The sequence below is a fragment of the Cebus imitator genome, unplaced genomic scaffold (genome assembly GCF_001604975.1).
Source record: "Cebus imitator isolate Cc_AM_T3 unplaced genomic scaffold, Cebus_imitator-1.0 Scaffold44, whole genome shotgun sequence".
Lineage (NCBI taxonomy): Eukaryota > Metazoa > Chordata > Mammalia > Primates > Cebidae > Cebus > Cebus imitator.
In genome coordinates, this window is record NW_016107359.1 from 5,720,891 (window position 1) to 5,731,347 (window position 10,457).

The 10,457-nt window shown below is 38.7% G+C and overlaps 1 protein-coding gene across 5 annotated transcripts in view; it reads left to right on the top strand.

Moving 5' to 3' along the window:
* Positions 1-10,457, top strand: part of DROSHA (drosha ribonuclease III) — a 140,076-nt gene that overhangs the window by 55,903 nt on the left and 73,716 nt on the right. For all 5 annotated transcript variants that reach the window (XM_017526833.2, XM_017526834.2, XM_017526835.2 and 2 more), the window contains one exon: positions 8,794-8,963. In XM_017526833.2, the coding sequence (XP_017382322.1) occupies positions 8,794-8,963 (170 nt within the window). The remainder of the gene's footprint in view (positions 1-8,793; positions 8,964-10,457) is intronic.

Here is a 10,457-nt window from a genome sequence, read left to right on the forward strand (position 1 = left end):
TTTCACCGTGTTGACCAGGATGGTCTCGATCTCTTGACCTCGTGATCCACCTGCCTCGGCCTCCCAAAGTGCTGGGATTACAGGCGTGAGCCACCGCGCCCGGCCTCTCATTTTTATAAAGTAAACTTTTGATTGAACTATAACATAAATATTGAAAAGTGCACGTATCGTGAATATAAGACCTCAGTGAGTTTTTACAGTGTGAATATGCCCATGCATCCAGCAGCAGGTCAAGATTAGTAGCATCCAACAACCTCCTTTGGACCTTTGTCCAGTGACTGCCCAGACCCTCAAGGGTAACCACTATTCTGGCTTGAAACACCATGTATTAGTTTTACTTGTTTTTGAACTATAAAAACTAGAATTTTATATTCTCTTTTGCTTCTGTCTTTTGTTTAACGTATTTCAGAATCATCTCTTGTTGCAGTTGACTGTAGTTGCCTGCTTCTTATTACTATATAGTATTATATGGGATGACTAAATTAAAATAAACCTGTCTATGATTAATGGACATTTGGGTATTTTTTATATATATATATATATATATATATATATAATTATATATAATATGTCTATATATTCATGGCATGTATATTCATGTTCTATATTCATTATATATAGATATATTCACTATATATCTGTATCTGTATATTTGAATAGCATATATATGTCCACCAAAGACAACTTGTATGTATCGTTTAGTGAGCGTATATATATGTATTTTTCTGTTATGTACATACCATACCAAGGAGCGGAATTCTGGGTGTGTTTATATTAAGCTTTATAGACACTTTCAGTTCTCCAAAGTGACTATATTGTTTTATCTTCCCACTAACAGTGTATGAAAATTCAAGTTATTTCACATTCTCACCACTTGGCATTTATTTTTTCTTTGTCAATTTAGCCATTCTGTAGTTTATCTTAGTCAAAAGGCCAAGAAGTGATGATTTAAGCGATTTTAATTTGGGATGATTTTAATTTGCATTCTCCTAATGGTTAATAAAATGGAGCACCATTTAATGTATTTATTGGGTACCTAGATAGCGTTTTTTAAAAGCATCTGTTCAAGTCTTTTGCACATTTTTCTTTTGGGCAATATCAGCCTTTGTCTCATTGATATTTTAGGTTCTTAGAATTATATACTGTATATGAGGTCTTTATTAGATATATATATTGCCAATACCTTCTCTGTAGATTGTTTTTTGATCTTAATGGTGATTTTTGATGAATAGAAATTCTTAATTTTGATGTAGTCCAATTTATAGATATATATTCCTTTATGATTAGAGCTTTTTGTATCGTTTATGAAATTTTCGCCTACCCCAATGTCAAATTACTCACTTATATTTTCTTCACATTTAGATCTGTAATCAGTCTTTAATTTGCTTTTACAATTGGTATGAGATATGGGTGAAAACTCATTATTTTCAATGTGGTTATACAATTGATCCAGCACCATTTATTGAAAAGAACAATTTCTTCAGAAAATTGAAGTGTTGCTTTTGCTTTTGATCATGTTGACTGTGTGTGTATGTGTGTGTGTGTGTATGTATGTGTGTACACAAACAATACAAAAGTATGTAAAGTAAAAAAAGTGAACACCTCCTTCTGAAAATGTGAAAATGAGTAAATATTGTAAATGGCTTGATTTGAATTTGTTTTAACAGCTATAAGAAGAATTATGCTTTTTTTCTTCAAGTGGAATAACACTAAATATGTTACACAACTTTTTTTTTTTTTAACTCAGATACTTCAGGCATTCTCTGTACTGTAAATACTTTGCTTCATTCTTTGATACATATTCAGCATTTTATATTATGGATGGACATTTTTTTTTTTTACTAATTCCTGTGGTGACAAATATTTTGGAGTTCTCCATTTTCCCTGCATTTTGTATAAATGCTTCAGAAATCATCTGTGTCTGTCCTGTTGTATTTTTTGTTTCTGTAAGGTAGAGTTCTAGAAGTGAAATTATTTGTTAAGGTAGCATGCACATTTTAAATTCAAAATGATGTTGGCCAAGTTTTCTCTAGAAAGGATATACCAATTTGTAGTTCTGACCAATAGCTTTTGAAAGTACTCTTTTTCTAGACACCTGCCAATACTGGATGTTACTAGTCTTTTTGTTTGTTTGTTTGTTTTTTGAGACTGAGTCTTTCTCTGTCACCTAGGTTGGTGTGCAGTGGCAACCTCTGCCTCCTGGGTTCAAGTGGTTCTCTTCCCTCAGCCTCCCAAGTTGCTGGGATTACAGGGACTTGCCACCACACCTGGCTAATTTGTGTATTTTTAGTAGAGATGAACATGGTGTTCATCAGCCTTGTCTTTTTTTTTTTTTTTTTTTTGAGACAGAGTCTTGCTCTGTTGCCACGCTGGAGTGCAATGGCACTATCTCGGCTTACTGCAGCTCCCTGGGTTCAAGTGATTCCCCTGCCTCAGCCTCCTGAGTAGCTGGAACTACAGGTGTGTGCCATCACACCTGGCTAATTTTTTGTATTTTAGTAGAGACAGGGTTTTACCGTGTGTTGGTCAGGATGGTCTCGATCTTCTGACTTTGTGATCCACCCACCTTGGCCTCCCAAAGTGCTGGGATTACTGGTGTGAGTCACCACACCTGGCTAGGATCTTACTAGTCTTTTACAGTTTAGTCCAAGCTTGTTCCACTTGCAGCCGGTGGGCCATGTATGGCCCAGGATGGCTTTGGATAGGGCCCATCAAAAATTCGTAAACTTTCTTAAAACACTGTGAGTTTTTTTGTGATTTTTCTTTATAAACTCATCAGCTTTTGTTAGTATATTTTATGTGTGACCCAAGACAATTCTTCCATTGTGGCCCAGGGAAGCCAAAAGATTGGACAGCCCTGGTTTAGTCCATCCGATAAGCAAAAAGTCTGATGTTACTATTTGCATGTTTCTTGAGCTTCTTTGAGAATGAGTAGCTTTTCACGGATTTTCTATGTGGTCTTCTCATTATTACTTTGTGGTCTTCTCATTCTTACTTGCTTTTTATTTGTGTCAGTCTACTGTAATATCTAACTGAAAATTCAAGTTTTATAAGTCATCATCATATTTCTCTAATTCTTAAGTTTACCCATTTTGAAGATAGCTGTCCCAGTTGCTTTGGACAACTTTACCCAAAAGTAAGCTTGATAGTTTAAACCAAGGATTATTCAATGCTGGCCAGTTAGCCAGAAACCAAGTCAGAGCAATCAGTTTATTGAGATTTAAAAATTTTTCTTAAATTTTGTTTCCTATCCCACTCTCTACCTTTGGTCACAGAATACTTGATATGAACTAGACTGAGTATAAGGTTTTATTCTGAGTGTAACTGGGGCAAAGGTAGGTTGTAATTCAAGATAATGAGATCAATCTTAGGGAAAAGCCTACTCATTGCTTATATTACTGCCCTAATAAAGCATTGCAAATCCTGAATCAGTTTTGCAAATTGACTGTCTGGAAAATTGATTCTTTGAAATTGCCCCGTCTGGAGCAGTAGTTCTCAGGTATGGCTGGCAGGGGGTCAGGAGGTGGGAGAGTGTCATAGAATTTCCAGGAGGCAAGTGTAGTTTGCAAAACCATCTGTTAGTACCACAACTTAGTATACATTTGGAAAATGTAGAAAAGACCTGTTAATACATATTTTAGAAGATTAGTAGGATGTCTCAGCAGGAATATCCAGAAGACACAGAAATGCAGTCATACAGTTACTCTCAGTGTAGAGAAAGGAGATGATATTTTTGTATTTCTTAAAGTTGAATATTATACAGTTAAGAAATACTCTTATAATTATACTTAATACAGATTCCCTAACAAATTACCCCCTCCCCAAATAACCATATAAATAATCAAGCAATATAAACTGAGAGAACTGGGTCTCTAAGAAACAGTTTATAAAGTCTGTCAGTTCATTAATGACTGTCCAGATTCATTCCCTGAAACACAAACTCCAGTTCTTCCCGAATAATGAGCTGTTGTCACGGTTCCAGTCCCAGAGTTGGCAGAAGTCCTGCTAACCTTAGCTTACCCGCTCTCATTTCTCATTTATATCATGTCCTATTTATTTCAGCCAACAAGATAAAAAACTTCCTAGCCCTCAGTGACATGGCTCCATAAATCCCCAACATAAACAAGTGGCAAAGCAGACAAACCAAAAGAGCCAATTCATTAACATTAGTGAATTCATGGCAGCCTGAGTGCAAGCGGCCAAGTTATTAGTCTGCTTCAGAAAGTCATTCCACAAATGTTTATGGAGTGTCTTTTTGCCAGGCTGGGTGTGAGAGATGTAGCCCATGCCCTGTGGGCTCTGGCAGGACTCTCTAATTTATGCGCCTCCTCTTACCTTTCCATGGAAATTGAACGCAAAACCAGACAGGGAGCAGAGTCTCCATCACCTTCCTTGAGAAACCTTTCACCTCAGGTTATCTGCCCCGAGTTTCTACTTAGTTACAGTGGTAAATAAAATCTCTTTAAGGTTTAGTTGCCATTCGAAATATTTAGCAGATTTCAACATGGATTTGTGGTTTCTCCTTCAGTGTTGTTAACTTTGCACCTGATGCGTGTATATGGTTGTTTTGAATTACGTCTGGTTTCTATGCTGTTGTGTGGCTTACTCCTCCCTCATCATTAGCATCGCACCTAAATAAGAAGGTGGATCCCTGCCATTTTTTTTTTTTTTTTTTTTTTTTTTTTTTTTTTTTTAATACGGAGTCTTGCTCTGTCTCCCAGGCTGGAGTGCAGTGGCACAATCTTGGCCCACTGCAACCTCTTCCTCCCAGGTTCAAGTGATTCTCCTGCCTCAGCCTCCTAAGTAGCTAGGATTATAGTAGTCCACCATCACGCCTGGCTGATTTTTGTATTTTTAGTAGAGACAGTGTTTCGCCATGTTGGCCAGGCTGGCCTTGAACCTCTGACCTCAGGTGATCCACCCACCTCGGCCTCCCAAAGTGCTGGGATTGCAGGTGTGAGCCACCACACCTGGCCAACAGCCTTATTTCTTAACCTTACAGTTATTCTTTTCCTAAATTGGACAGTGTCTATATTAATTATTTTCTACAGAGTTGAGGCTTTTAAGGGAGTCTTGGTCTGTAGTATTCCTCTCTCCCAGTAGCTCTTTTAAAAGTCATTTCACATTACACTCACTGTCGCAAGTCCGTTTCTATTTTTCTCAAGTGCCATGTAAATGCTTGTGTGGAGATTCTAGTGCTGTTTTATATACCTGGACCTGTATATTTACTCCTTCCTTCATGCTCTTCCCCCCCATGAAAACATGTATCTTTTTTCTAATCCTTACAGCAAAGCAATATTCTGTTCCTTCTTACGGTATTTTATACTCTTATTGTATTCTTAAAGTCCCTGGTACTCTTAAGTCATCTCACCAAGTCTAGGCATTATAAGCCAAAAACTATTTTACTCTTTCCTTAGTTCCTAGTGAATCTAGTTAGTGTGGCAGTTCTTTCCAGGGTTCTCTAGGTTTCCTTTATTCCTGCTGTTCTGTGTATATGCATGTGAAGTGTGTAGGCAACATATTCTGACGTTAGAAAATTTTTTCTTCCACCTTTTCACCTCAGTCCCCTCAGGAGATTGGAAATTATCACGGACTCAGACTGAGAGAGAGGCATTATGGGTTTCCTGGGCTCCTTAGCAAAGAGGGGAACATTACCGGTTTAGGAACACATGTCACATGCAGGTGGATTGGAATATGTTTTTATTATTTTATTTTATTTTTTGAGACAGGGTCTTACTTTGTCCCCAGGTGGGAGTGAGGTGGCACAGTCACGGCTCACTGCAGCCTCAACCTTCTGGGCTTAGGTGGTCTTCCCACCTCGGCCTCCTGAGCAGCTGGGGCCACCGGCATGTGCCATGTGCCATCATGCCTGGCTAATTTTTCTATTTTTTGTAGAGCTGGGTTTTGCCATGTTGCGCAGGCTGGCCTTGATCTCCTAAGCTCAAGCAGTCTGCTCCCTTCGGCCTCCCAAAGTGCTGGGGTTACAGGCATGAGCCACCATGCCCAGCTGGAATGTGTTTTGAGACTGATTTGGAGAAATATGCCCCCCTAACCATGGGTCTTTGTTTGAACTGTACTAACAAAAACACTATAGACTGATGGCTTAGACAATAAGCACTTACTTCTCACAGTTCTGCAGGCTGGTAGTCGGGAATCAGGGTGCCATCGTAGTTAGCTTGTTGATGAAGGCCCTCTTACTGCTTCATAGCCAGCCATCTTCTCATATCCTCATCTGCTAGAGAAAAGAGAGAGGAAGCAAGCCCTTTCGTGTTTCTTCTTTTAAGGGCACTAATCCCATTTATGAGGGCTTTACCCTCATGACCTAATTACCTCCAAAGGCCCCACCTCCTAATACCATCATACTGGGGGTTAAGATTTTAATATACGGCTGTGTGCTGTGGCTCACACCTGTAATCCCAGCACTTTGGGAAGCTGAGGTGCGAGGATCATTTCATCCCAGGAATTGGAGAACAGCCTGGGCAACATAGTTAGACCCTGCCTTTACAAAAAAATTTAAAAAGGAGCCAGGCATGGTAGCATACGCCTGTAGTCCCGGCTACTTGGGATGCTGAGATGGGAGGATTGCTTGAGCCTAGGTGGTTGAGGCTCAGATGCGCTGTGATAGCATCACTGCACTCCAGCCCGAGTGACAGAGACCCTGAATCAAAAATAAAAAAGAAAAAAAAAAGGATTTTAATATATGAAATTTGGAGGAACACAAACATTGAGTTCATAACACTATGGAAGTTTGCTTATTAATGATGACTTTTGGGTTTAAGGCAGTTGCTTTGTAATGAGGCATAAAAAATGTCACTGCTGTGATTTTGTCAGTTCTTGGACAATTATTTATGTACTTTTCAGAAAGAAGCACACTGTCTTTGATTAAGGTAACTTTATTTTCTGAGTGTTATCTACAAAGATTCCTTTAGGAACTATTGTGATCCATCATTATTAGCCTATGTACTTCTTGAGCGCCTAGAACTTGTGGCGTTTTTTCTGTGGTGATGATGACATGGGACCACTCTGTCCCTGGCACATATGGTGAAAAACATGCTCCCATCTCAGAGTCAACTTCAGAGCTCTTGATGAGCTGTAAAGCTTTGTAAGCTCCAACTTCCCTGCTGCCTCTCTCACATTCTTCTCACTTCACACCATCCACAGTGGCCTCATTGCAGTTCCTGGGCACAGTTCCACTCCACCAGGGCACAGTGCATAGCAGTGCAGTTCCACTCCACCTTAGGGCATTTGCTCTTTCTTCTTGTCTTCCAGACTGCTGCATGGTGGCCTCCCTTGTTCCTTTCAAGTTTTGTCTATGTGAAACCTCTTAGAAGATTCCTTTCCTAACCATCCTTTTAGATACAACTCTAGTTCCTTGCCCTGTTTGATTCTTCTTTGTAGCACTCATCTCAACCTGATCTTTTATGTAGCTCTTTTTTATTGTCTCTACTGCAGCATAAGCTTCAGGAAGGTGAGGCTTTGGCTATTTCCAACATTGCTGTGTTCTCAGGGCCTAGAACAGTGGCTGTTACATCATAGGTACTCTATAAATATTTGTTGAATGAATGAATATTTGGATGAATGAGTGAATGCATGCCTACATATATAGTGGCTGTAGAACAGCAGTGCAGTCTCGTTCCAGAGTAACATCTCAGATGGAGGAACACAGCTCACACAGAAATGTTGACATTTACTCTCTTTTCTCTCAGATGTGCAGTTGTGACTCAAGTTCTTAGCCCACAGCAGACCGTATTAAAATTGTTTAGTATCCCAGACCCAAACTGGGTGCCACTAATCCCTCTGACCAAGGAGGACACTTTTCTGTGCCATCCCATCGCTGCCATCTTATGCTCTTGGTCCCCATCTTTCTCCCTGAAGTGTTTGGTCCTGTACTACTGTTCAAAGCATATCTCACGTCCTGGGAGAGGGTAATGATTGTTCTCTTCAGGGCTCTTGTCCTTCGTTTGGGTGGGAACAGGCAAAGAAAAATGGTGTAAAATGGTTGCCCATGCTGGTCAAGAAGCTAAGTCTAAAGAGAAGGCAGAAGCACGTGGACCCCGCGTTAATGCCCACGTGAAGTGGATGTCTTTGGTTTATCAAGTACTAGATTAATTGGCTTTTTCCAAGGTACTTGAATGATGCCCTTTGTTATTTTTATCCCTGTACTTGATGCTATATGTTTCTGTAGGCCTCAGAACACTTGGTATTTTTTCCATGTACTAACTCCATAATGATCTTCTGTGATATTAGCACGGGCTCTTTAGCTCTGTTCATCATGGCAGGTGCAGCACATTAGCACCAAAAAATTAGACCATAATGCAACAATAGCTTATTGAAGACATCCATAAATGTCTCATAAAAGCTTAGAATTTCCTTAAGACAGTAACATCACTTCTAAAGAGCTTTCATCTGTTAACCTCAGAAAGAATGATAAAATATTTAAGACATAACATGGTTCTGTATATTATAAACTATGGTTCTTTATGCTAGGTGGCTATAAATTTATTTACATAGGCACCTTTTTTATATTCACACCTCACAAATGGAGGCTTTTATCATTTATAATGTTGTTGTTGCCAATTTAGTAAATGAGATGGTTTACGAGCACTGTTCATCAATGAAACAAATGGCTTTCGTATTATTTGGCACCTGGTTAAACAGTGTAAATTTTAAATTACCTTTTTGTACGTGCTCTTTTCCTTCATTGTCTTGTTTTTTTCTTATTCAGTTGTTGATTTGCTATAAGTTGAGTAGCCTTATTTTTTCCCCTTCTCTCCCCTCCCACTCCCATCCAAGATGGAGGAAAGGAAGTGCTGTCGATGCACCAGATTCTCCTATACTTGTTACGGTGCAGCAAAGCCCTGGTGCCCGAGGAGGAGATTGCCAACATGCTTCAGTGGGAGGAGCTGGAGTGGCAGAAATATGCAGAAGAATGTAAAGGCATGATCGTTACTAACCCTGGGACGGTACGTTCTGGTGTCTGTATATTCAGAGGCTGAAGCACCTTCTTTTCCAGAGCCGAATGTTTCATGAAAACAGTAACAGCACATTTTGAAAGTTTTAGGTACTCACCGCTTCTTGTTCTCTGATAATTTTTCCTTTAAATATTTAGTAAATAAGAAAATATTACAATTTAGGCATATTTGGCAGTAAAATCACGTAATTCAGAAATTTATTCTACCTGAAGATAGGTACGTTTTTAAGGCTTTTGATGCATGTTGCAGATTGCTTTCTAGAAGGGCTGAAAAGCTTGTACTCTGGGAGCATATGAGAGTACCCATTATCTTCATGCTGGTTATACTAAGAGAATTTGATGGGCAGCGGGGTGGGGGCACGGGTGGGAAACTACTTAGTTCAGTTTTGTATTTATTTTGATTTCTAAATGTTTATTGCCCATTCTTGTTTTCTTTTGATAATTGCCTATTAATATCCTTTGTCTGATCTTTTTTGTAGTATTCTTTTTTATTGATCCTCCACCATAATTATGATAAATATTTTCCATTTTTTTGGGTGCTTCTTAAGTGTTTTGTTTTAAAATGAGCTTTTAATGTTCACTTTTTTTAAGTAAAAAAGTGAACGTTAAAAGGAGATAATTAAAAGAAAACTAATTCTTATATAAAAACGTAGCATTTTCTTTATATCAATTTTTTTCCTCTAAAATCGTGTTAGTGTTTCATAAAGAGTTATATATTGGCATCTTACAAGGATTACATTTTATAGAAATGGAGAATTAAAATATTTCCATGAAAAGAGGTGGAATAATCTATTAAACAAAGCTGTTGCTTTCGAAAAAGCTGCCAACTGCTTAATAGCTTTGATTCATAAACTGAAAACTCTGGATCCACTTTTTGTAGCATGACAGTAACATCTGCACAAACAAAATGTTATTTGCAAATAAAACATTTTAGCTAGTATGGATTCGATTCTTTTAAGCAAATCCAGAAAGTAAAATTGTTTAATAAAAATATGCTTAAACATAAAACTTGTTTAAAATCAGAAAAATCACATAATTTTTACTATTATACTGTGAAGCCACATAATTATTGAAGTAACTTTAAAAGAAATATGTAAGTAATAACCCTATCAGAGTAGGACTGTGAGTTCTGTTTTTCTTCTTAAAACAGTTGCATATCTTGATATTCCCTCTGTCACTTTTCATGCTGAGTCAGAGGATGGGGTGATGGTGGTAGGAGATGTCCATTTTCAGCTGGGTGGTTGCACTTGAAGAGTTCCATGTTCTGCAGCAGACACTGGGGGAGCATGTTCACCCTGGGCTTCCTTCCATGGTATAGTTACGTTTTCCTGAAATCGAGAATCAGTTGGAGAGTTTTAAAAAACTTAAGATTATCCTGGGCCGGGCGCAGTGGCTCAAGCCTGTAATCCCAGCACTTTGGGAGGCCGAGGCGGGTGGATCACGAGGTCAAGAGATCGAGACCATCCTGGTCAACATGGTGAAACCC